At 42.1% G+C, this 27,515-nt stretch overlaps 1 protein-coding gene across 1 annotated transcript; it reads left to right on the top strand.

Moving 5' to 3' along the window:
* Nucleotides 1-26,281, top strand: LOC139444694 (fibropellin-1-like). Its single transcript, XM_071225623.1, has 12 exons — nucleotides 1-334; nucleotides 9,715-9,869; nucleotides 10,950-11,082; nucleotides 12,436-12,587; nucleotides 14,235-14,365; nucleotides 14,953-15,075; nucleotides 15,730-17,211; nucleotides 20,344-20,778; nucleotides 21,615-21,768; nucleotides 22,479-22,659; nucleotides 23,362-23,456; nucleotides 24,764-26,281. Exons 1-12 carry the CDS (start codon nucleotides 293-295, stop codon nucleotides 24,891-24,893), a joined length of 3,213 nt encoding a protein of 1,070 aa, XP_071081724.1. The 5' UTR covers nucleotides 1-292; the 3' UTR covers nucleotides 24,894-26,281.
* Nucleotides 26,282-27,515: the final 1,234 nt, after the last annotated feature.

Raw genomic sequence — 27,515 nt, 5'->3', positions numbered from 1 at the left:
TTGTCATTCATTATCTTACAGCGGACACCGTGCTACGCATGGCAACAGTGATAAATGTACCACCCCTTATGGATACGCGAGCTTTAGAAACGCACTTATTGGTGCTTTGATATGATTGGGTATTTCTGAATACGGATCGTGTGTTCTCTCTAGTTTATATAGTCAGACGAAGCAGAAAACAGATAAACACATCTACTGTCTGGTTGAAAACACTTCCGACCTCGAACTGTTTATTTCCTGAGGTTTTCACATTGTGGAGTTCTGTTTAAATATTGTATGATATTCAACAGCGATGGTTCGAGAAGAGCTCCTTGTATTCATCGTTGGATTTACGGTAAGTGCCTTTTTGAAAGCTATGTTGACCTAACTTAAATGCAGACAAAGAAAAGACGATGATTACAAACACATTTAAAAGAAAACAATGAAAGCAAATTGTTTTTGAAAACAACGAATATTATGTATCAACAATTGTTTTTTATGACTGTACAGTAATAGCTTGGTTTATTGTGACCTGCTTTGTTGAACGAGACGAGACGAGTTTGGGCTGTTTTTTTAAAGAAAGAAACGACACGTGGGAGTATTTCAGCGGTTTATTGTACGATAAACAACGACCACAAGTCGTCTATTTCTTCTATGAGATATCAACATTATGTTTTTGTTTGTTTGTTTGTTGTCTAACGCCGCACTCAACAATATATACCAGCTATATTGCGGCGGTCTGTAAATAATCGAGTTTGGACCAGACAATCCAGTGATTGGCATCATTAGCATCGATCCACCCAATTTGGACACGATAACATGTATCAACCAAGTCAGCGAGCCTGACTACCCGATCCCGTTTGTCGCCTCTTACGACAAGCATGATCGCCTTTTACGGCAAGCATGAGTTGCTGAAGACCTATTCTAACCCGGATCTACACGGGTTCAACACTATATATGTACGGCCTCATTAAGGATGATGATAAAATTTACACGGTTTAAAAACATATACCCGTATTTAAATAATGATTACTCCCTCAATAGAATTCGACCTCGACAATGCGGACAAGTCCATTTTATGCACAGATGGGGATTTCCCGCATATTCTCACAATCCTCATGTCGATTACCTGGACCTTTTCTTCGTTTTCTCCTGATACCGATTGCCATATCTCTCCCGCTTTCGGATGCAATCGTTCGGCCACTGCGTTCATCTGCGTTTCCCAGCTACATCTATGACGAACCACTCACTAGACACTCTAAAAAGTAACGTCGTCCAATATGCGAAGTCATCAAGTTGCGAGCACATGTTCGAATCACAAGAAATTACGTCATGATAGAACAATGTGTTATCGCGAATTCTATCGCTAAAGCGCTCGGTTCAAAATTAAAATAAAGAGGTATCTACTCTACAGTGGGACTACATCAAATTTCTAACACAGTAAGTTTATCTCCTAAATAAACCACACTTCGCTCGTCATTGTTCTTATCGATATATCGCGTAACTATCTTATATTAAAGAAATATAGGATGAGTGGGAGTTGTTTATTTCTTATAAGAGATATCAACATTTTGTACAGCCTTTTAAGTATGTCAGTCAATTGTACAAGCTTTAAACACATTTAAATAATGATGACTCCCCGAATACAAAATGACCTTGGCAATGTCGGACAACTCCATTTTATGTACAGGGGGTTTGGTATTCTCACAATGTTCACGTCGATTATCTGCAGCTTTTCTCCCAATACCGATTGTCAGATTTCTCCCACTATTGGGTGCGATCGTTCGGCCATTGCGTTCATCTGCGTTGTCCAGCTACATCTATGGGGAACAACTCAATAGACACGCCCCTCTTAAAAATAACGTCGTCCTAGTTACGACGTCGTCACGTTGCGAGCGCATGTTCGAAATCTCCAGAAATGACTTCATGAAAGAACAATATTTTATCGTGAAATAAATCACGCTTCGTTCTTCATTGTTCTTAGTGATTTATCGCGCTTTATCTTGTACATTAGACATAGAGGAGAATTTCAGTGACCGCAGAACCTTCTATTCAATACATCGGTACTTGATAATCATGTAGTTAGTTACCCTTGAAGAACCGGGGTAGAATTGGTCTTTAGCAACCCATGCTTGTCGTAAGAGGCGAAAAACGGGATCGGGTAGTCAGGCTCACTGACTTGGTTGATGCATGTCATCAATCCCAATTGTGTGGATCGATGCTCATGATATTAATCACTGGATTGTCTGGTCCAGACTAGATTATTTACAGACCGCCGTCATATAGCTGGATTATTGCTGAGTGCGGCGTTAAACAACAAACCAAACCAAAAATGCCTAACAGGCGACTTTGTTTGTCCTAAAAGGCGCTTCTTACGACAAGCATGGGTTGCTGAAAACCCATTCTAATCTGGATATTCACAGAATGAAGATTCTAATGTGGAGGGGCGGTCGGGTAGCCTAGTGGTTAAAGCGTTCGCTCGTCACGCTGAAGACCCGGGTTCGATTCCCGACATGGGTACAATGTGTGAAGCCCATTTTTGGTGTCCCCCGCCCTGAGATTGCTGGAATATTGCTAGAAGCGACGTAAAACCACACAAAACTCACTCACTTACTCACTCACTCACTCACTCACTCTAATGTTGATCTTCACCAGTCGCTCAGATTGTCATCAAATGGTTGATTTTTAAACACTGGTGAAGGACAATGTAAACTTACAGCATCCTCTCCCAATCAGGATGTTGAACGTACAATAATGAAAACGTGGACCTTGACGTTGACTGGAAGCGTTTGAAGCTGTAAACAGTTACTTTAAGGATGCTTAACAAGTCAATTATACTGACACGTGGAGCTCACATTCAGAATGGATATGTCACTTCCAGTAAATCGAGTGGATGCTTGTGTTTGAAGGAGAATGATGGTCACTCTGTGGCTTGTCATCCCTCCACAACTTTCACAATCAACGGTTCATTAAGTGACCCTTGACCTTTGACCTCGTGCGCGATCAGGAGACAGTTAACATCGAGGTGAAGTGTTAAGAATTTCCAAGTAATCTTGTGTCTAGTTTCATTTTCTCTAGTACATTTGGAGAATTGGTGTCACGCGGCAATAGGGTTTCGCGAATTATTAATTTAACTGAATTACTAGATGAAGGAAATTTAATTTCATTTGTGATTTAAGAATTATTGTGAATAAAAAGCAAAAATAGTGCCAAGTAGAATTACATGAATTAATATGATATATTGAAGGTTAATTTAACTCTGAGTTTTTTTTGTTTTGTTACAATATTATTTTTTTCATTTGTTATAAAATATGGCACCGATTTCCTGAGAAGGACTGTAATCCTTATAACGAGAGCCATGGGAGAGAATCACAAGTGTTGGTCCAACTGCCCCTATTCAGGACCCGTGAAGATCCGAGGTAGAATAGGTCTTCAGCAATCGTTCAGCAATATTGCAGCTATATGACGGCGGTCTGTAAATAATCGAGTCTGGACCAGACAACCCAGTGATTGACATCATGAGCATCAATCCACGCAATGGGATACATGACATGCATCAACCAAGTTAGCGAGCCTGACCACCCGATCCCGTTTTTCGCCTTTTACGACAAGCATAGTCGCCTTTTACGGCAAGCATGGGTTGCTGAAGACCTATTCTACCCCGGATCTCCACAGGTCGGGAGGGTATTGACAAAATGTAAGGGTGGGCACAAGACAGACAGACAACCACCACATTCAGCAACTGCCTTTGCTTTTATATTACATTTTCATTTAAGTTATGTTAATGTAGGATAATTAAAAAATTCCATGAACGTTTTAGTTTCCGTATAGAAGTCCGAGTTTTGCGTTTGGAAAATGCCAGCAGTTTTTTGTTTTTCGGCGTTTTTGAAAAATAAAAACAAGGCATATCATTAAACACTTACACGTGTTATTACGCTGGCAAATAACTCAGTATTAATAACCTTTCGTAACTTGACAAGGTAGACACAATTTTATGGATAACAACTTGTTTAATATTAAAGAAGTTGTTATCCATAAAATTGTGTCCACCTTTGTCATCCGTCAACTTTTAGGTAATGCTTATCAAACAATTTCTTTCGTAACTTTAATTGCAGCTTTCAATAGGGAAATGCCCCAATTATCCTCATTTTAGCCGTTAGCATCCGTTGACTCTCACTTAAAAACGTCAAGCGTTTTAAACTAACTAGATTTCGATAAAATGTTTCGAGTTATCTCTGATCCATGTCACAAAACTAGAGCAACTATAGTATTTTTAACATCTCGATTCACTTTGGCGATATAAAAAAAATTCCCCCAAATCGCAGTACGGTGAAATTCACAGTGCAACAAAGGGAGACAACTCAACAGTTTTTGGTCACATACAATATGATTCTTCAATAATTGATTCCTTTATATAATTAGTGACAGATTTCTAAGTAAAAAAATGCTTTGAGAACAAAATACAACTCCTTACAATCGTGCACAGTTTTATATATTTGCGGGGCGGTCGGGTAGCCTAGTGGTTAAAGCGTTCGCTCCTCACGCAGAAGACCAGGGTTTGATTCCCGACATGGGGTACTTTGTGTGAAGCCAATTTCTGGTGTCCCCCGCCGTGATATTGCTGGAATATTGCCAAACACGGCGTAAAACCATACTCACTCACTCACTCACTCATATATTTGCAGGGAAAGACAAAAGGACAGCTGCAAAATGCAGACCGCGCAATATGTTCACTTTCTAGTAATTATGATAGTATTTAAATATCATAACTGTTCTAGGCCATCGCCTGTCTACTCGTTTATATAAGACATGAACCTAGTCTATTATTGCACGTCATTTTGTAAGTTACGTGTACATATAGTAACTGACTTACATATATATTAACCTGCAGAAGCAATCACTGTTTATGTATGTATGTATGTATGTGTGTGTGTGTGTGTGTGTGTGTGTGTGTGTGTGTGTGTGCATGACTGCCTGTATGTATGTATACACACACACATCAACGCATATAAGCGTTAAACGATACCATCGTGTATCGTTAACGAGAATGTATGTCCTGAAATCACATCAGCTTTTAAGCTTTCTGTTTCCTAAAAAATCTTCACGGAATTGGGGGAACGAGACGCAAAGTAGAACTTTCGAGCTTTCTATTTTAAAAACAAACAAACTGTGTACAGAAGTGAGAAGTTAGAAGCGGTGTTGAGCTTTAAAGCCTTTCATCTTTCAAAAATTATGTTTGAAAGATAAATTTTCAACTGTTACCCGGATCGATCGTAACTCTCATACTTAACATAGATTTACGGCAAACGTAGAGTTACGATCGCTTTATGGAACGGGGCCCTGATCCTAATGTGATATTTTCGTTTTTGAATTTTTCGAGCTCTCGGATATTTAGAATTGGAAACACACAGCGAGATGAAGATCGGTACCATACACATGCAAGTGGGGTCATTTGTTCTTGCTTATTTGGAGATTTATCGCCCTATTCTTCAAATCTATAGCTTTATTTGATCTAGTAGCATCAAACAAACATGGCAGATATGTGTCCGGTATAATGCATGTGTATCGGAAAGGTGATTCAGTAAAATATATTTAGGAAGCACTTTTTTTTATATTGGACGTTTACTAGATTTAGTTTCCTTTTCTGATTTGCGAAAGGCCTATTCGGGGAATCCAAATTATACTGTGTGTGTCTTTCTGACATCAGGGGAAGTCTCCTTGTAGTAACCAAGAGTTGTGTGAACTGATATATGAAAATAAACGTGTCTCTCTCTCTCTCACACACACACACGCACACACAAACTAAAAATAAAAAAAACACAAAGAAAACAATGGAACTAAGACTCAACTAAAAGGGTATTAGCTTTAGCTTCCTATCGCCCAAATCGACCCCGTCATTTTCCACTACTCTCAATAAAATATGACGTGGGTACAAATTATCGACAAATGTCAACACAAGGAACTCCTTCAGAATACAGTAAATAATATATACAGAATAAACTCCATTACTGTGCATAATAATGAAAAATAATGAATCGAAAAAATAATATAGAGGATATTTCATGTTTCGAGTGAAATATCATCTTTCTCTTATCGTAGTTTCGTGAAAAGCGACTATGCTTGTCGTAAGAGGCGACTATAACGGGATCGGGTGGTGAGGCTCGCGGATATGGTTGATGCATGTCATCGTATCCCAATTGCGTAGATCGATGATCATGATATAAATCGCTGGATTGTCTGGTCCAGACTCGAATATTCACAGATCGCCGTCATATAGCTGGAATATTGCTCAGTACGGCGTGAAACAACATGAAATTAAATGACTATAGGTAGCGCCTTTAGCGCACCATTTGTCAGCGCCATGACATCAAATAACCACCATCTCGCGAGATCAGAGGTGTGTTCAGGGGGACGGGCGATCGCGTGAGCCTCCAGCAAGGAAACATGATGAGTCCTTCCGGATCGGAAGGCGCGGACTCGCTCTCACGGCTCGCTTCCATATTTAAACACATCTGTGACGTCATTCTATTGTTTGAACGCTCCATTATTTTTCAGGAATGGAGAGTTGCTTGTCAACTGTACATTATCTTGAAGCAGCATTTGAATTTTTCAAATATTTTCAACTACAGAATATTTTGTCAAAGTGTAAAAGTAGGGATGAGTTTTAAGTAGGGAAATATCCTCGTAACTCTCCATTCCTTAAAAATACTGGGCCTCGGCCCTTGCGGGGCCTCTGCTCCATTATTTTTAAGGAATGGAGAGTTACTCGGACATTCCCCTCTACATAGCGTCGCCGGGGATCAAAATGGCCATAGCTACAAGTGTTAAAGGTTCACACATTTAACTAGCACGCAATCAAGGAATAAAAAGGAATATCACAAATGTGCGCATAATTATTTGAAAATTCATATCTCAATTATGATCTGCCACCAAATTATTCCTTCTGCAAAGTTTTAAATCTTAAAAATGCATGTACTGTCGTTTCCAAACACGTAATATTTTTATGCCATTGCAAATAGTATTATTAATAAATATTTGCAACTATTTCATCTCAGTAAATCCCACGTTACACTATCAAAAAAATTGATAAAAAACTTTCTTGGTCCATGTTGGGCTGTTCACACTCATCAAAGTTTTTGACAGGCCGTCAAAGTTTTGGTAGGAATTATCTTGCCAAGGTGGATGCTACTGACGAAGAATTGCTTGCAGTTGTCATATGTATTTTGTGTACCGCCATGTTGAGAAGGCGGCGTCGGGGTAGGCAAAGGCATATTTGGTCCCGAGAATGGCTGCTCGTTGTTGAAACAAATCAATTAATTCTTCCAGCATCTCGTCAGTCCAAAATAGTTGACTCATTTTGAATTGACTCTATGCACTTCCGGTTGAAAAGGGGTATATGCTCTTGCAGTCTGATTGGCTAAATTAAATCAACGTCATTAAACTTTGATCAAAGTTTGACGAGAAGTAGGATCGGTCTCTATTCCATCAAGGTCCCGTCAAAATTTTGACCAAGATTTTTATCAAAGTTTTAAGATAGGACTTTTAATCCACCTGAGCTGATGGACTCCATCAGGCTCGCTGCTGGACTCCAGCAGACTCGCTGACTTGGTTGATGCATGTCATCGATCCAAATTGCAAGGATCGATGCACATGATATTAATCACTGGATTGTATGGCCCAGTCTCGATTATTTACAGACCGCCGTCATATAGCTGGAATATTGCTGAGTGCGGCGTTAAACAACCAACCAACCATAACGATTTTAATCAGTTGTCATTAGTTAGTCACACATAATGATATGTCACACATTACTATAGAAGTCTTTTTCACTCCATTGATTATGATCATTGTGTATTTTTGTCGCATGTAACATTTGCATTAAGATGGTATAAATTTTAGTACATTTTACCATTCAATAAATTTCAGTACCTGTTAAAACATTTTTTAATTTTTTTTATAATTTTTTATTTTTTTTATATTTATGTTGATTTAGTCTTCATAGGAAATTCTTTATTCAATGGTGTCTTTATGACATCCCTGAAAGTACATACATATTCTAGATATAACTCTCCGCCTACCCCGAAAGTACGTAACGGCCGACAAATAACAATGGTATAGGAAAACATTAATTACATGGAGAGGTAACGGTTTTCGGTCAAAGGGACGTAACCCCTCAAACTTAGTGATCAGTTGAGTTATTCCTCTACTCCTCAAGCCGGGGAACGTATAGATATGCCACACGATGTTTATAAGAAAATGACTAAGGAAGCAACACCATTTCCTTTTTATCAGTTGGTTTGTTGTTTTACGCCGCACTCAGCAATATTCCAGCTATATGACGACGGTCTGTAAATAATCGATTCTGGACCACACAATCCAGTGATTGATATCATGAGCATTGATCCACGCAATTGGGATCGATGACATGCATCAACCAAGTAAGCGAGCCTGACCACCCGATCACGTTAATCGCCTCTTACGACAAGCATAGTCGACTTTTACGGCAAGCATGGGTTGCTGAAGACCTATTCTAACCCGGATCTACACGGGTCTCCTTTTGAGCCGTCCTTTTTATTAAACATGGCTCAAACTTGAGTGGTCAGAACAGTGCTGTAAATCGGACAAGAGCCTATGCATTCTTTACTTTGGTAATGGGCATTTGGAGAAATCCGCAGAAAGTTTATCCTTTTCCATCCGAATCAAATTCGTGCACATCGGCCTCTGAAACATTCTTGATGAAGATAAAAAAAATATCATAAATGTATAAATGTTTGTTTGAGATTAGATTTTCTTTTTCAGCTGCAGATGCAAAACCAGATATTTTGATAATCCAAATATGAGCCTGAAGATTTTTAAAAGTAAAAGACCTTGAAACCTTGTGGCAGACAATTTCACGTTGTTTCAACAGACTGAATCCTGATATTTTATTTCAGAACATCAAATGGTCTCTACTTTAACCTACAACGTAAGACACAACAGAACCTACACTTAGGCTTCAGACAAAAATCAAATGAATGTGACTACACATAAAGTAAATGAAAAACCAAGTGATGTGTCATTTCCAGAATAACACATATGCCAGTCTTCCTAAACGTTTCAACAGAAATGGATAATCAAGAAATGAGTTATCACCTTCAAACATGTCCGTGCAGTGTGGTGATCCTCGGCCGCGTCACACCAAAAGACGTTAAAATATGGTACTTGTTGTTACCCTGTCTGGCGCTCGACATTAAGGGGCTAAAACAAGGACTGGTCGGCTCGGAGTCAGTATACTGTGTCTGAGTAGGGTATTCATGTTAAACTGCGGCATGGTCTCTCAGTGGGCTAGCACTATCAATCGGCATTAGTCCGGACCAGTACAAGCAGTTACACACACACACACACACACACACACACACACACACACATACACACACACACACACACACGTGCATGCACGTCGCTATATAAGTGCAATAATCTTGGACGCGACGTAAAACCCAATTTCACCTCACCTAATTAGATGTCCTCAGATCTTTGTGTAGCGATAGCGAGCACTAAGATCTGGTTTCATTGATATTAATCTTACACAGGAAAACTATTTTCTTACTGCAGTAGAGAATATAAAGCCAACGGGCACCACCAATTACCGATAAGTTCGTTTTTTCGTGACTCCTAGTAGATCATGTTTCCAAGATCTAACAGACAATGCAAAAAAGATTCCCCAGAAATATCAGAAATATTTCTCTTAACCAGATGGTGTGCGGGTCTGGGAGACTGTCCCTCCGTCTTCTGTCCTTCATCAACCCCGGGGGTAAGGGGAACAACGGCAACTACTGCGACGGGTTCTCCATCTTCAAACACTCCGCGTGTGACCACCAGTTCACCATATGCCTACACACTGTACACGGGTAAGTGCGTGTGCGACATCACAATTAATAAGGTACAGAATGCTGGAACGGGGTACATCCTATCTTGCAATATGACATAATTAAAGCTGACTGTGGTTTTAACAGGGATTTGTTGTAAACAATAAACACTTTCGATTATTAAAATTTGAGTGACCTGAGTCAACCAAGTTTATCACATTTCAGGGTTGACTAGATTCAAAAAACTTTCGACAGAACCCGAAATAAAATGCACAAAATGCAGACATAGATATTATACACATGGCGAGATGCAAAATCATCGTCAATGTTGTATTATTGATTCTAAAGTATTTATATGAACAATCGAAAGTTATATTTCGCTGACGCATGTCACAATACGCATATACTACCAATACCTAGTTAATCATATTCATAACAATGCCTTTATTCATTATTGAATCGGTAAATGAAACCAATTAGCTTGAACGATGACGACACTTGTATGCTGTATGCTAACCGCACCGCACCCAAACGGGTTCAGAAGGTATGGGCAACTGAAGTATACGCTTTAAAAAAGTACCATGAAATATACATGCTATGCTCGGTCGTCAGAAGATCCGATTTGAAAAATGCCTGCTAAAGACTATACTTAGCCCTGGGTCCTTTCCCGTGGTTCTCGCAATCTCCAGTTACCCGCCCTTGATTTCCATTTGCCAATTTGATTGGCTACGCTACTAGGTCTAACGTACCAATCAGAATGCGAGTTACAATCCAGCCTCAATGTTGGGTTGGCAAGTCCCATTGATTGTGAACGAGTTTGCGAGCAAATCAAAATTGAAAAACCGACTGAAACGCAAAAGAAAGCCTCGAAAATCTTTTTGATGGAAATGATGTCATACCCTCTCCCCTATTTCGACATCACACTCCGGCGCAGTGGTGACTTAGCTGGTCGCATGGAACTCTGGGTAGGAGAGTGTTTCGACATTTGATTGGTCGTTTGAAAATCAAGGGCGGGTAATTTGCGATCGTTAGGACCATGCCAATGGCTGTCTGGTGCTTTATAAGTAAAGTATAAGTGTTATTGTTATTATGATTGTATAATTGTATTAACTGTTGCTGTAGGTCCATGGATCTGAACACGTGCCAGTATGGGCGGGCGGTGACTGGCGAGGTCAGGGACCAGGATCGGACCACATTCGGGAGAGATATCGGGGGTGTCAGGAACCCTATTGTGTTTCGCATGACATCACTTCCGGTAAGAAATATAAGAGGAAAAATAGGATTTTTAATGTTTGTTTCTTGTGTGGGACACGAACTGTGAAAGAAAACAAACATGGAGATACAGTAATACCGACAAGGCCTCCGTTCCACAAAACGATCGTAGCGCAACGACTGTCGTAAATCTCTGTTAAAGTATGGGAGTTACGATCACCTAAGCGCTGCATAGCTTTGTAGAACGGACCCCATGTTTACTGCTAAATATAACCGCTCGCAGTCACCTGGCAGCCGTTTCTTATCCGAATTATAATTACCTGATCAAAACTCAACGATTCCACCTCTAGACTTTCGTATCGGCCCCAACATTTCCTGCAAATGTATACAACAGCAGCACTGGGAAGATATATAAAACCTGTCAGTACTTTCGTGAGGCAGCTCACAGAGCCATGACAACATCGTCAACGGATACGTCAGAGGTGTCAAGCACGCCGCGTATGGCCTATCCAGCGATTGAGAACTGATTCAGCGATGTTTGCTTCAGCATTGCATGCTGCGTCGAGCTGATGAGAGAGCCAGGATGTACCAACATCGCCGTGAACCTTTTTCCGCCAACTCAACACAGGTGGTTGACATATATGACGGTGGCAGAGTATTGATGTGGGTGGAAATCTCCCATACCAGTAGAACAAACCTGGTGCAAGTGAAAGGTTTGCTTACGACCCAGCGCTTCTGTGATGAAATCCTACAGTTGCACATTGTTCCCATTATGGTGGCAGTGTATTGATGTGGGTGGGAATCTCCCATACGGATAGAACAAACCTGGTGCAAGTGACAGGTTTGTTTACGACCAAGAGCTTCTGTGATGAAATCACACAGTCGCACATTGTTCCCAGCACGAGTCATGCTGACGTCATCTTTCCACACGAGCCGTGAACAGCACGTGTAACATTAATGTCCATACGGAACAACAATGTCCTCCAGTGCCACTCTGAGTTGTATTATCCTGAACCACCGCAGCTGCAACAGTTTGCACTATCACTACAGGCCGAGTGGTTTAACACTCCTAAAAGTGTAATCCGTGCTCTCATTTCGTCCGTGGGCAGGAGATGCCAGGCAGTATTTGAAATTAATGGTGGTATTAAGGTTCAAGAGGTATTGTGTTCTCATGACCTTGACCTCCGCATTTTCTGTGTAGTCATCATATTGGACAAGTGTCGATTTTTGTCTTGTTTGTAATATGTCATCATTCATCAAGTGTTAAGATGTACAGTACACGCGTGTTACTCCACAAACCAAATATCTGGTTAATATGCGTTTCTGTTTTCTTGAGTATATTCAATCCCTACATGAAGACATAATACTCAGGAACAAAATTATGTTTTTCTTTCAGCCTAGACTACGAATCAAAGTTGGAATATGGGACGTGGATAGCAGCAACGCATACGACTTTGTTGACATCATGGCGAGTGACACGACCTTGACCCCAAGTCCAACCGAGGCTGGTTCCAGAGCCTCCCGACTTCTGATCAAGAGAAGAAGCTCGTATGTACATTTCATAATTTCAAGACTGAAAGACCACAGATTTAAAGTGCTACACGCAACATGCATCTAAATTACTACAATGAATTACTTAATGTAGACGTTATCGTTTCCAGTGAATCGTCCGAATTATTGGATCGTGTTGTTACGAAGTGGAGTATCCACGCCTGGTCCTAACTACATGGCTAAATAGATACACAGGGGTCTGGGGAACTAAACGTGATTGTCCTTTGATGATGAAAAATGAGGAACTTAATTTAAAAAACAACAACCAAAAAAACAAAGGGTAGATATGTATAACCACGAATGTAGGAATGAATGATTATGTTTATGCAAAATACACTGATTCAATGTATGAAGGACACGCATATTGGTCACCAGATAAAAATAGCCCGCGTCTTGCTCCCATGGCCGAAAATGTTATACTGACGATTGTAACTAAGTATGACGTGTCAAAATTCAGGTTCCGCATGTGCAGCGAATGCCATGATCTGGTGGTAGTGTTTTCCGCGAAGTATGATGCGTTTCTATGATTTGTTTGTTTGTTGTTTAACGCCGAACTCAGCAATATTCCAATTATATGACGGTGGTCTGTAAATAATCGAGTCTGGACAAGACAATCCGGTGATTGACACAATGAGCATCAATCCACGAAACTGGGATACGACGATATGCATCAATCAAGTCAGCGAGCCTGACCGCCTGATACCGTTAGTTGCCTCTTACGACAAGCATACTCGCCTTTTTCGACAAGCATGGGTTGCTGAAGACCTATTCTAACCCGGATGTTCACGGATCCGTTTCTACGAACCCGAATCAATGAGTGTTTAATACTTCGCCACTACATATGTATTAGTAACGTCACTTAACACCAGAGGGGCGGTCGGGTAGCCCAGTGGTTAAAGAGTTCGCTCGTCACGCCGAAGACCCAGGTTCGATTCCCGACATGGATACAATGTGTAAAGCCCATTTCTGGTGTCACCCGCCGTGATATTGCTGGAATAGTGCTAAAAAGCGGCGTAAAACCATACTCACTCACTCACTTAACACCAGAAAGCGCCCAGTAGAAACTACACACTAACTGTCCCCTGGTGAATATGTGTTCCAAAGGAGCTTTGGCACCGGTTTTACCGCAGTGTGAGTGTTCTGTTAATGACAAATGACTGACCTTTTTGACAGATGGGTACAGACATGAGCGCGAGTATGGTTTTACGCCGCTTTTAGCAATATTCCAGCAATATCACAGCGGGGGGACACCAGAAATGGGCTTCACACATTGTACCCATGTCGGGAATCGAACCCGGGTCTTCGGCGTGACGAGCGAAGTACAGACTTGAAAGCATGGTATATTCTTCTATATTATCCAAAAAGGTAGAAAAAAAGAGTTTAAGAATAATTTACCGACATTTGCATTTTTGCGATTCTCAATGCAGCGCGGTTGAGGCGCTATGAACAACATCTGAACAAGAAATTAATTTTTTAGGAGTTTGTCTGTTATATTATTTTTTAATTTCTTTGCCACGGCTTGGGACTTACACCCGATAAAAACTTCACGATTAATAATACGTATTTTCTCGAAGGCCTTTGGCTATTGGTTAAACACCAACACAAGATGGCTGAACTCCATCTTGACCTTGACCTTTGTTTCAGTCTGCTTGTTGACGTCAAATCCTACTGTGATCCTAACTACTATGGCGCGCAGTGTTCAGTCTTCTGTCCCCCCAGCACCAAGGGGCGGTACACCTGCCACCCGAACACTGGAGCCAAGACCTGCGCACCCGGTACACCTGTTTTAATAGTGTAGAATGGGTTTGTAAAATGACAATTTAAAAGGGGCTTGCATATATTACGGAGAGTGACTTGAAGAAAAATAACGCCTGTATCATTTCTATCCAAGCGCTGGAATCAATCTATCGCTCTGTATCTCTGATCAACTTTAACAGGGCACTGTTTCACGAAGCTCTAGCTCTAAACACTACGCTCCCATACTCATACGCATATACCTCAAATGGTATAAGCGCTTAAGTCTCTTTGTTGAAACGGACCTTGGGCAAATGGGCACAAATCGATTATTAAACGAGATTGGGTATAGCAATGTAATATATTTACGGTTTGGTTATAGAAATGGCCAACATACAGTAAACTACGTTTATAACGAACACGCTTATAACGAACTGACGGATAAAACGAACTAACATTTTTGTTCTGACTATTTGCTGTAGTTATGCTGTTTATATGCTTATAACGAACTACGGTTATAACAAACTAAAATTAGAGGTCCCTTTGAGTTCGTTATAACCGTAGTTTACTGTATTTGCAAAATTCCTCAAAAGTTACAAGAGTAGAAGATGTTTTTTTATCCTATTAGGCTGGTACGGCATGAACTGTGAGGTCAACGTGGATGACTGCGCGAGTAGCCCTTGTCTAAACGAAGCCATATGTATCGACAGACACCGAGGATATGTATGTGCGTGCGCAGATGGGTTCGTGGGTAAGTTGTGTAATACTTAAACTCTCCAATACAATATATTATGATTTTGGTATTTAAGCGAGTGAGTGAGTGTAGTTTAACGACGCTTGAGGGCCCAGCCGTCTTAGGAGCTGCGATTTGTTTTCAGAGTTGCGTCCCTTGGGCACGCCAGAAACCTATGATTGTGGGTTCGGCTGTTACCTGATTGTTTGATAACAGAATCGCGGGACTTGCTTTCCTGTATTGCTTTGAAAGATTCGTACACTGAATTCGTACTGTAGCCTACAGTTTAGTGTGTGTTAATCAGTAAATAATCAGTCTGTTATTATTTGAAGAAGTTATTACAAGATTTGACTTTTTTTTTTGCATTTAAGGAGTTATAAACGTCAAAACCGATGTTCACACTTTGCGTGAATCCGCTATATAATGGATTTACAGTTTGCAGAGCGTTTTTAGGTTTATAAGTCCATAAACAACATTGAAGTCAATTACTAATTATCTAAAATTGACTGTATAAATGTATATCAGAGCGTGAATGTTACAGTTCTAATGCTTTAGATGACATCGTGTTTCCGCTCCCTAATCAGATAGTAGTTCGAATCCCAGGGACTTGGTCGCCACATTTCCTACCCGACCCCTCCTCACTATAACGCGCGGTATATCCCTGTTCTCCAGGTCCACGATGCGAGACAAGGATCAACCCCTGTCTGTCCGACCCTTGCAGCAACGGTGGGCTTTGTGAAGACACTGGCACGGGTTTCACGTGCAACTGCCCGGTTGGGTGGGCTGGGCAACAGTGTACAGTGGACAGAGACGAATGCGCAAGCTACCCGTGTCACCATCACGGAACCTGTGTCGACTATGCGGGAAGTTACGAGTGTTTGTGTTTACACGGCTACACTGGCCGACTGTGCGAGGACAACATCAACGACTGTTGGAGCAGCCCCTGCATCAACAACGCTACCTGCGTGGACGAGGTAAACAGCTATCGTTGCGCATGCGCGACAGGATTTACTGGACGGTCTTGTGAGGTCAAAATCAATGAGTGTTTAAGTAATCCCTGCGCCAACGGCGCAACCTGCGAAGACGACGTAAACGGATACCATTGCACATGCGCGAATGGATTTGTTGGGGAATTCTGTGATGAAAATATCAATGATTGTTTAAGAAACTCCTGCGCCAATAACGCTTCCTGCGTAGACGACGTGAACGGCTATCACTGCGCATGCTCAGAAGGATTTACCGGGCAGTTTTGTGAGAATAATATCAATGACTGTTTAATCCATACCTGCAGAAACAACGCTACATGCGTGGACCGAGTAAACGACTATCTTTGCGCATGCGCGGCTGGGTTCAGTGGTAAATTCTGTGAGGAGAATATCGACGACTGTTACAGCAACCCCTGCGCCAACGACGCCACCTGTGTCGACGGTGTTAACGGTTTTCGTTGTGCGTGTGCAGTTGGATTCACCGGGAGAGTCTGTGAGGAGAATATCAACGACTGTTTAAAAAATCCCTGCACCAACAACGCCACCTGTATGGATGACATCAACGGCTATCGTTGCGCATGCGCATCAGGATATTTTGGCGACAACTGCGAGTTTGATGTCAATGAGTGTATCTCTGATCCTTGTCAAAATGGAGGAACGTGCTCCGATAGCTTAAACGAGTTCTCCTGCAAATGTCCAGACGGATACGAAGGCAAATACTGCGAAAATAGAACTAACCCATGCGCCAGCAACCCATGCAGCAACAACGGAACTTGCCACGCGAACACCACCGACTTTACTTGTGAGTGCCTGTCTGGGTACACTGGCACGTTATGCGAGGCCGAGGAGGACCCGTGCGTGAGTCGGCCATGTTGGAACGGGGCCACTTGTACCAGTCTAGGACCCGCGTTTACTTGCAGCTGTCCCCGCGGGTTCACAGGATCCGCATGTGAAGTCGAGGTCAACGAATGTGACTCATCCCCCTGTCTGAACAACGGTACATGCGTTGATGAGGTGGGTCACGTGACGTGTAGATGTATGGATGGCTATTCGGGACACTTTTGTCAGATTGATATCAATGAATGTTCCTCAAGTCCTTGCCACAACAACGGAACATGCGTGGACAGGAAGGGATTCTTTAACTGCACATGTGATGAATTTTATGAAGGTAAGATTCTTTACTATAGTCTGAAATCACTTCCATGATAGGTGAGGTGAGGTGAAATGGGGCTTAAGATTATTGCACTTACTTAGCGACGTGCATACACGTGTGTGTGTGTGTGTGGCTGCTTGTACTAGACTGACTGACTGACTGACTGACTGATATAGATTGACTGAGATTTAACGTGCGCTATCCGACTGTAGCGTATTTCGAAAACGGTTGTACTAGACCGGACTGATGCCGATTTATAGTGCTAGCCCACTGAGATACCATGCCGCAGTTTAACATGAATACCCAACTCAGACACAGTATACCTACTCCGAGCCGACCAGTCCTTGCTTTAACCCCTTAATGCCGAGCGCCAGACAGGGTAACAACAAGTACCATCTTTTAACATCTTTTGGTATGACGCGGCCGGGGATCGAACCCCGGACCTTCCGCTCTCCGGGCGGACGCTCTACCACTAGACCACGGAGGCGGTCCTTCCATTATGGAATCATATGGAACCTGTGCAAATAAAACTAGCCTCGAAATTAATATGTTGTCGTTTGTTACACAGAAACATATTCAGAGGTATAGGCGACAATTTCCCTGTTATAAGAATATAGATATCATGCATTTCTACATATTCAGACGAGTCTTCGTAGGCTCCGGTATATGCGAGTCGTCTCATTTAAGTTAAGGAGCGGTTGGGTAGCCTAGTGGTTAAAGCGTTCGCTCGTCACGCCGAAGACCCGGGTTCGATTCCCGACATGGGTACAATGTGTGAAGCCCATTTCTGGTGTCCCCCGCCGTGATATTGCTGGAATATTGCAAAAAGCGGCGTAAAACCATACTCACTCACTCACTCACTCATTTAAGTTAAGCCGAAGGGGTCGTGGTCGGCACGGGTACTACAGTACCCCAGGTACGTTTCTGTACATACAGAAAATTACCCAAGCCAAAATTAGAATACAGAAACGTACCTGGTACATTAAACGGCGGACGAGTCCATATTCCCAACCCGAAACCGAAACCGGTTCATGTTGTAGTTCCGGTTTGTCGGATTACGAGTGCATGCGTGCATCGCGGATTATTAGAATAATGTATGTATGTCACTGTGTATGATTGTTTCCTATATGATATGCTGGAATGCATCTCATACGACAGTATGACAGTACTGCCATTTTGAATTTAACCGCGGTTTGGCATACAGGAAGTGACGAATACCTAAAGAACCGGTTATGTGCATTGCACCCTGTGGCGGAATGAACTCATCCTAGGGTACAGGAGAGAATATTAAAAGCTGTGCCCCTTAGACTTCGGTCTGTATGATTCTTCACAAATTGCAGTGGGTACGAGTATAGGGTCTTTACGCGTCCTATCAAAGTACATTACTTACCAGTCTTCTCGTGAATAGAACGACGCCTGTATGACTATTGTGTGTCTCCAAACCCTACAACCCGAGCAGTTTTCTCATAGTACAACACGTAAGCGTCTCCATAGCCTACGACCCGTACAACTCCTCTCAAACAACAGTCTGTATGTATCTTCTTATCCTACGACGGGTATGACTCTTCTCAAACAACAGTCTGTATGTATCTTCTTATCCTACGACGGGTAAGACTCCTCTCAAACTACAGTCCGTATGCATCTTCTTATCCTACGACGAGTATGACTTTTCTCAAACAACAGTCCGTATGCATCTTCTCATCCTACGACGAGTAAGACTCCTCTCAAACTATAGTCTGTGTGCATCTTCTTATCCTACGACGAGTACCACTCCTCTCACACAACAGTCTCTATGCATATTCTAATCCTACGACGAGTATGACTCCTCTCAAACAACAGTCTGTATGTATCTTCTTATCCTACACCGAGTATGACTCTTCTCAAACAACAGTCTCTATGCATCTTCTTATCCTACGACGAGTATGACTCCTCTCAAACAACAGTCCGTATGTATCTTCTTATCCTACGATGAGTATGAGTCCTCTTAAACGACAGCCTGTATGCATCTTCTTATCCTACGATGGATATGACTCCTCTCAAACAACAGTCTCTATGCATCTTCTTATCCTACGACGAGTAAGACTCCTCTCAAACTACAGCCTGTGTGCATCTTCTTATCCTACGACGAGTATGACTCCTCTGAAACAACAGTCTCTATGCATCTTCTTATCATACGATGAGTACGACTCCTCTCAAACAACAGTCTGTATGTATCTTCTTATCCTACGACGAGTATGACTCCTCTCACACAACAGTCTCTATGCATCTTCTTATCCTACGACGAGTAAGACTCCTCTCAAACTACAGTCTGTATGCATCTTCTTATCCTAAGACGAGTATGACTCCTCTGAAACAACAGTCTCTATGCATCTTCTTATCATACGATGAGTACGACTCCTCTCAAACAACAGTCTGTATGTATCTTCTTATCCTACGACGAGTATGACTCCTCTCACACAACAGTCTCTATGCATCTTCTTATCCTACGACGAGTAAGACTCCTCTCAAACTACAGTCTGTATGCATCTTCTTATCCTAAGACGAGTATGACTCCTCTGAAACAACAGCCTGTATGCATCTTCTTATTCTACGACGAGTATGATTCTTTGCTGTCTGCAGTTTTGATACGTCTTAAAAGACCGTAGTCTTTCGTGGTGTTCCAATAGAATTTGTGCTTTTGTATCGATGGTGAAGATGTCCATGTTCCGTCCTGCAACCCGTTGAAACTTGTCTGACACACGTCTCACGTTACAAAAAGGCGTTGGATGTCAACGAAAGGAATGGATGGAAAGAGAAAGAGAACATCTCACTTTAGTCTCACCCCGTTTGAATAACTCTGTGTTTTGTATAATTCCTACACAACACGAATAGCCCAGCTATCTAAGGTGCCACAATTCGCTGTGATGAGTCGCGTCCCAGAAATCTGTGATCGCGTTTTCAAATCGCAGATTGGCCTCATTATGTTTCTAGGTTTGTCATCACCACAGCCATATTCGTGGATTTCACCAAAGTGGTAAACGTCAAAGACCTGTACAGTTCTGACTTTCCTCCGATATCATACCCTGATATAATTAAAATAATGTTCAGGGCGGCGTCAAACCCAACTCACTCACTCACTCACTCATTTGTATCGTTCTTTCTTTGCAGGGATACGTTGCGAGATTCCTATTCCCGCATCCTCGGTGCCTGAACAGCCTCTGGTCTCCACACAGAGCATGACAGCGACTTCACAAAGTGCCATCTCCAGCATCTCAACACCAGGGCTAAAACACGGCGACACGGAATCCTCTACGGCTTCATTGACAGCCTCATCTGCAGCCTCCACCTACGCTGTAGATTCGAGCACGGACGCTGGAGGTCGTATCACGCCTACCCCGGCGTTAGATTCCAGCACTGATATCAGTACGGCAGCCAATAGACTTGCCTCAGAGATATACCAGACCCCATACACCACCATGGACCTCACATCCGCCATCTGGCCCACGCCAGTCAGTAGATGGACCGAGAGTTGGGCCACAGAGACTTCTCAGATGACTGTTGGGAACGGAAGTGTCTCTACGTCAGAAGGGACAGCGCCGCATGGTGAGTAGACACATAGCTTTTGTTTGTAATTAGGTGTTTGTGTCAATCCTAGAATTTTTCCAGAGCCGTAACTGATAACTATAACTGCACATAGGTGACTCGTGAAGATCTGGGATAGAATAGGTCTTCAGTAGCAACCCATGCTTGCCATGAAAGGCGACTATGCTTGTCGTAAGAGGCGACTAACGGGTTCGGATGGTCATGCTCGCTGACTTAGTTGACGCATGTCATCGTATCCCAATTGATTAGATCAATACTCATGACGTCAATTCCTGAATTGTCCGGTCCAGACTTGATTATTTACAGATCGCTTTCATGTGTCTGGAATATTGCTCAGGGCATCGTTAAACAACAAACAAACCGGACGAAATACATCTGATGGTCAGGCTTGAAAAGACTTGGTGGTTCGACAAAAAATATATTTTTTCTGACAAAAAGTCAAGTGCACTGACCCACCCACCACCCACTGCGAAGATTAAATAGCGAGTCACATATCAAAATGAGGCTGACAAGAAAAACTCGGCATGTCTGCGCGCGCCAGTATGGCGATGACATTAGGATTATAAGGTTGTACATGAAACTTGTATAACTCAGGGTCTTCGTGGATGATAAATCTGACTGGAGCTGCTAACTGACTGTCACTGGTTGACGATGCAGTGAATTGTTCTACTGTTTAAACGTTTGGTGCTGCAGGTTAGCCTAATGGGTATGGCGTCCGTTTGTCGCGCCGGCGACCTGGTTCGCTTCGACACGAGTACAATGTGTGAATCCTCATCTTGGTGTTTCAAAAAACAGTTTCATGAAATTGCATGAGAATTTACTCATTATCGTTTCAGACTCTTGTTTTCCGCTTTACCTCGAGGGGAAACTAGGAACGAAAGATGAAGAGGGTCTTAATGAAAAGATGACGCGCATGCTCAGAGACTACGCTGATCTGACTGGCAATTTCAGTGTCAGTTGTCAGTTCGCGTATTTCAAAGACGAAAAAGGGTAAGAGGATTTCGATTTTCTTCGCTGTTTACTTAATCTTGCGTGACGTATGCGCACTGCAACTGAATTCGCAATATGTATGTTGGTAAGGTCGTGCTTAATGAGTATTATACTTTCTTTTTTTTAAAGAGTCACAATTCTGGTGATTAGCAAATCAGATAATCAGCATTATTAATGGCAACCGTCAAGATAGATACTTTGAACCATGTGAGCAAAACAGATACAAACAAATATGTCAATAAATGCGAATCTCTTTGACATCTTTTTTAATGGATGTGATAACGTTAAACAAATCACGATTCTTTAAAAAGATGGTTCCAAGAAATGACTGACACGTCTTTAGAAATAAATCAAACGTACCATTTCTTCGTTTTCAACGCAGTTTGAATAGCACGACCCCCAAAATTGCGTCCGGTCAAATTACTCTCGTGAGCGAGAGGCATTCAGTGTTGTGTTCGAGACAGGAGCGATGGCGGTTGTGACGCCACGTGGTTATGGCGTGAAATGAGTCCAGGGTATTTATGTTTTGGAATGGGATGTAATTCACATGCTGTCTTTAAAACAATGGATAGTAGAAAATGGTATGTTTTCAATGAATTATTGAATAAAACGAGCGTTGGTTCCTAGACGATAAACGTGGAATTCAACTAATATAGTCGTGAAACGTCGCCCAATCACTTAGCCGCCATGTTGTATGTTCCATTGTTCAGAGGTCCGGTCACTGAGGTGACGCTGGTCATCACTGTTGATGGTCAGTTACTGGACACGTCTCAGATGCGGGAGATTTGCAAGAAAATACCAACTGAAAACCTCCTCGATGGCTTCCCCCACAAGATGTATCTCGGCTCGAGGTTTCCGATGTCAAGTTCAGCAGCTCAAAGTGACGATCAGGTCAGGTGCATGGAACGTTGGGGCGTTATTCAGTAAACTAGAGAACAGGGCGGTTGAGCTTAACTGGTCCCCAGCTTAGCCTTCTCATACCACAAGCACACCTTGACGTATTCCCATGGTTTGTTTTCCAAGATTGGGTGAGTTAGTTGGGAATCGAACTCGGGCCTTCGGCGTAACGATTGAACGCTTTAACCACAAGTTTACCTCACCAAAACACAGTTAGGTTCCAAGAGGTAAACACATGTGACACACCGCCATCACACAGTAGGATGGGGTGACCAGGCTCTGTGATTTGACTGATTGCGTAGCACCCTGCTCAAATGGTGTGGATCCTTGCTCATGATTTCGGTCACTGGTTTGCCTGGCCCAAAGTTTCCCAATTATGTACAGTCCGCCGTGGTAAAGCTGGAATAATGCTGACTGCGTCGTTAAACAACATACACTCACTGGCATACCTGTTTGCGCAGGGATTGTTTTGTAATATGTAAAACACAGACATTTTTGCAATCATTTTTAGCTGACCACCGCGGTATTATCCTTATATTTAACACCCAACACCCTCGCACTTAACGTTTTCTTGTAAAAAATGTAAATACGTAAATATATGTGATTGTTTCAATTTCAATTTTAAATTGTCTACCTTAAAACAGCTTGTGTAAAATGAATGTGTCAGTAATAGTTATCATTCTCTCTCATCCTCAGGTTTTAGGGATGCCAACCGTCGTCGTGATCGTGGTCGGGGCGGCAGCAGGTTTCCTTGCCATTACTGCAGCTGTCATTATAATTAAGTATCGAAGGTAAGCGATGACGATGTTTAAGCATTTTGTCCGTAAAAGGTTAGGTTTTGAGGGGAAAAGCAGCAGGCTTTCTGTGATTACTTCCAGAAATGCAAAGCAAGCTGCCTTATGAGACATCAGAAGGTTTACTGTCACATTACAATTTCATCCTACCTGGTACCCATTCACTGCTAGGTAAACATGGGCATATTTCGAACAGTCCCTTGCATAAAGAGACACCACATGTAACCTATGTTACAGGGTAGATTCGGGCACGACCGAAGTCCTAGAAACTCTCAGGAGTCAAGCTGCTGAACACTGTCACCCATCCAGCTACTATCCGCCACCAGTGTTGCTTAACATTTCGTGAATGTTTACCTGTGTGCAGTACACAGTGCCCCCATAGTGGGATATGCCATCAATAGGGACGATACCGTTCCCAGATTTATCATCCAGATGATATTATTAGCATTATTCCAGTTAAATGACATCGGTATGCAAATAATTGAGTCGTGACCAGACAAACCAGTGATTGATATTGTGAGCAGCCTAATGGCCGAGGTACGGTGACTCGCAATTAACAGATGCCGATCGACAAAGTCGCCTACTAAGACGAAAATAAGTTTCTTGGGGTCAATTGAAACTCAGAATCACCACGGGGGTCAACCAGTCCTAGAAGGATCATTGTTTGTGAGGTGAGGTGAAATGGGGTTTAACGCCGCGTTCAAGATTATTGCACTTATATAGCGACGTGCATGTACGTGTGTGTGTGTGTGTGTGTGTGTGTTTGTGTGTGTGTGTGTGTGTGTGTGTGTGTGTGTGTGGCTGCTGGTACTTGTCCGAACTGATACCCATTTATAGTGCTAGCACACTGAGATACCATGTCGCAGTTTAACATGAATACCCCACTCAGACACAGTATACTGACTCCGAGCCGACCAGTCCTTGTTGCAGCCCCTTAATATCGAGCTCCAGGCAGGGTAACAACAAGTGCGATCTTATGACGTCTTTTGGTATGACGCGGCCGGGGTTCGAATCGAACCCCGCTCTACTTCCGCTCTACCACTAGACCACGGAGGCGGTCCCAAGAGTCACTGTAACGTATTATGTCCTATGTATGTAAACGTTTTTTTTGGCAGTAAACGAAACAGGTGTCAGGAGTTTATAGTGCTAGCCCACTGAGATACCATGCCGCAGTTTAACATGAATATCCCACTCAGTCACAGTATACTGACTCCGAGCCGACCAGTCCTTGTTTAAGCCCCTTAATGCCGAGCGCCAGGCAGGGTAGCAAGAAATACCATACATTTTCTTATGTTTACTTCCAGCCGATGTCGGTCCAGCAGGATCACAGAGCCATTGAACGCGGATTCCGATTCGTTCGGGCACTTCGAGAACCAGATGTATATGCAACCTCACACCATCACCGTGGCGGATAGAGCCACGTCTATAGACTAGGTCACGTGGGAGGGGTGGGGGAGGAGCTTCCCGACAACCAATCGATAGCCAGCCAATGAAGTCACCAAATCAGGGGTTGCCCTGTCGATGTGTTTACATTTTGTAAAATATGCCGTGTAAATGATACCGCTCTCGATAATCCAGGTTTTATATCTACCCCCTTGAGCAAGAGAAATTCTGTGCAAGGTTTCTGAAACAGAGATATGGAAATGGTAACTTATGAATATTTTGGGGGATATTTTTCGTGGTGAAGACAGAACACACAATATCGTAAAAAATATCCCGAACTGTTTTGGTTCAGTATTTAATAAGAGGGCACGAGTGGCCCAGTCGTCTGAGGCGCCGCGATTCGCTGTGCAGAGTTGCGTCCCTTGGGCACGCCAGAAACCTATGATTGTGGGTTCGAATCATGGTTCGCCCCGATTATGTTTCTAGGTTTGTCAGCACCATACCCGTGCTCGTGGGTTTCACCGAAGTGGTAAACGTCTGAGACCTGCATCACTTCGGGCTTTCCTCCCACTTTACATGTCCGATTAACACATCGAAAACTATTTTCTGGGTTTTTCTTACAATCGTATTTTCTTTTCTCCGAGAACAATGATTTCTTTGTATTCACATATATTTTTCATTTTAAACTTAAAATAAAACGATCTATGACATTATGAAGTGGTATTTAGGTAGATATAATACTATTATATAGATATAAACACACACACACACACACACACACACACACACACACACACACACTTTTGTTGTTGATGTAAAATATGTAATATATTTCACAAAATTGATATTTGCATGGTTCTACTATTTGAAATTGAAAAGACTTGAACATATGTACGTTAATTATTGTACATTGTATTCTATAAACAGGAATAGTACCGCTATGTACCTTGCACGAGTATGAGAGACTTCGTTAAACTATAGCCTTCATGTATCCGACTTCACTTTAGCCGGAACTTACTACAGTGCCGGACAAAAGAAAGCATACACCCAAATCTCTCGGATGATGGCTATGACATAAAACAACAAATTGTTTTTGGATGGTGATGGATTTGATCCCTGTAACACAGGCGACATCACATGCATCAAATCATGCAAGTATGTCGCGCGACTGTTTTCAGCCTAGTAACGGTATTTTTGCAAATCCAATTTTGAAGTGTACACTTTCTTTCGCCCGGCATTTTATATGTATATTTGTATAAGTGTATGATGTGTGATATGTATTTTAATGTTTATTTACTGTGGTGATGTAAGTATACTAACTTGTATTGATGTCAGTATAACTCAACGTTTCTGCAGGAAATATCTCCTTAATCGCCAAGCTATTGTATATAATTACCTTCAACTAAGATATTTTTGACGAAAAAACAAACAAAAGGGAAATAAAAAGCGAAAAGATCTCTTTAATTCTTTTTTGTTAATTTTTGTTTTGTTTCACATTTTTACCACCATCCTCCACTCAATATTAATGAGCCGCAATTCCCAGAGTTGTATATTTTATATTATTACCCACGTGGTGAGGATACATGTGGTAAGATACTAAATCCGTACGTCACACGTGTGTCCACTCTCCTACCCAGAGTTCCATGCGGCGGGCAGCTTAGTACCTCTGCCACAGGCCAGCGCCATGTGACGATTCGTCACATCTTTCACAGTCCATTCAAGATATTGAATATGCTTTTCATCCGTTTCATGTTTGACAAGTCTACACATTTTCATAAACAAACGTCAAAGAATGTTTACGGTTCATTAAGAAAGTATCATAATACGTGAAAATCTATTTGTTTTTGCGTAGTTATCCTTTGTTTACATTGGTTGTACGGCTGCACGTGCTGTCATCGAAGCCCAACGAAGTGCTGGCGATACGGCCACTTTGGTGCATAAATATATATTGTCATGCAACTCACTGTCGCAGTTGTAGTAGCATATCTATATAATTATGCAAAACAATATGTTAAGCGCCCCCAAATACCAGCATTAGTCCGTTCTACACTGATTTCTGAAAAGGCGCGTTTGTTTACAAACAAGAGAAAAGTCCGGTCACGTGATATGCAAATTAGCCTGTGGCAGTGGTGTTATGCTGAGTCACCACTGCGCCGGAGTGTGACGTGTGTCGTACAAGTTTGACCTTGTTTTATTCGTTTTGATTGGATAACCGTGACCTCTGTCACACCGGGACTACTTTTTTTATTCATAAAAAATCGCGAGACGTCATTCGTTTTGTAACTACAAGGCAGAACTGAAGAAATTAATAATGAGAACGAGAGATATTTACAAACACTTTATTAAACCAAACAAAATAGTCACACGCATCAAATTCGGTTTGCATTCTATATAAGTTATGCATAGAGCTTCTACAGACATTACATATAATCGAGTTATATCCATTTTACGACTACCGATCAATAGAGCGAGGGTCCCCCATGAGTGTGATGCACCCGACCACTTTCGCAACTTTCAATTTAATTTAACGTAAAAGGATAAGCGTGGTGAAATGAAGTCTGTTTAACTATCCGGACAGATATCTAGACTTACTTGGGATGATCCGGTTGTGCCATCAGTGTCCCCTTCGAAGCGTATTTTGTGGCGCTGTTTCAGGAGGTGTTGTTCATGAAT

The sequence above is a fragment of the Haliotis cracherodii genome, unplaced genomic scaffold (genome assembly GCF_022045235.1).
Source record: "Haliotis cracherodii isolate W230 unplaced genomic scaffold, xgHalCrac1.p SCAF_6, whole genome shotgun sequence".
NCBI lineage: Eukaryota > Metazoa > Mollusca > Gastropoda > Lepetellida > Haliotidae > Haliotis > Haliotis cracherodii.
This window is presented reverse-complemented; position numbering and strand designations above follow the sequence as displayed.

Coding starts and splice junctions, on each gene's coding strand:
- LOC139444694 (XM_071225623.1), top strand. CDS start 293: ATGGTTCGAGAAGAGCTCCTTGTATTCATCGTTGGATTTACG. Junction 15,076..15,729: donor GTGCGCAGATGGGTTCGTGG/GTAAGTTGTGTA, acceptor CCTGTTCTCCAG/GTCCACGATGCGAGACAAGG. Junction 20,779..21,614: donor AGAAGGGACAGCGCCGCATG/GTGAGTAGACAC, acceptor TTATCGTTTCAG/ACTCTTGTTTTCCGCTTTAC.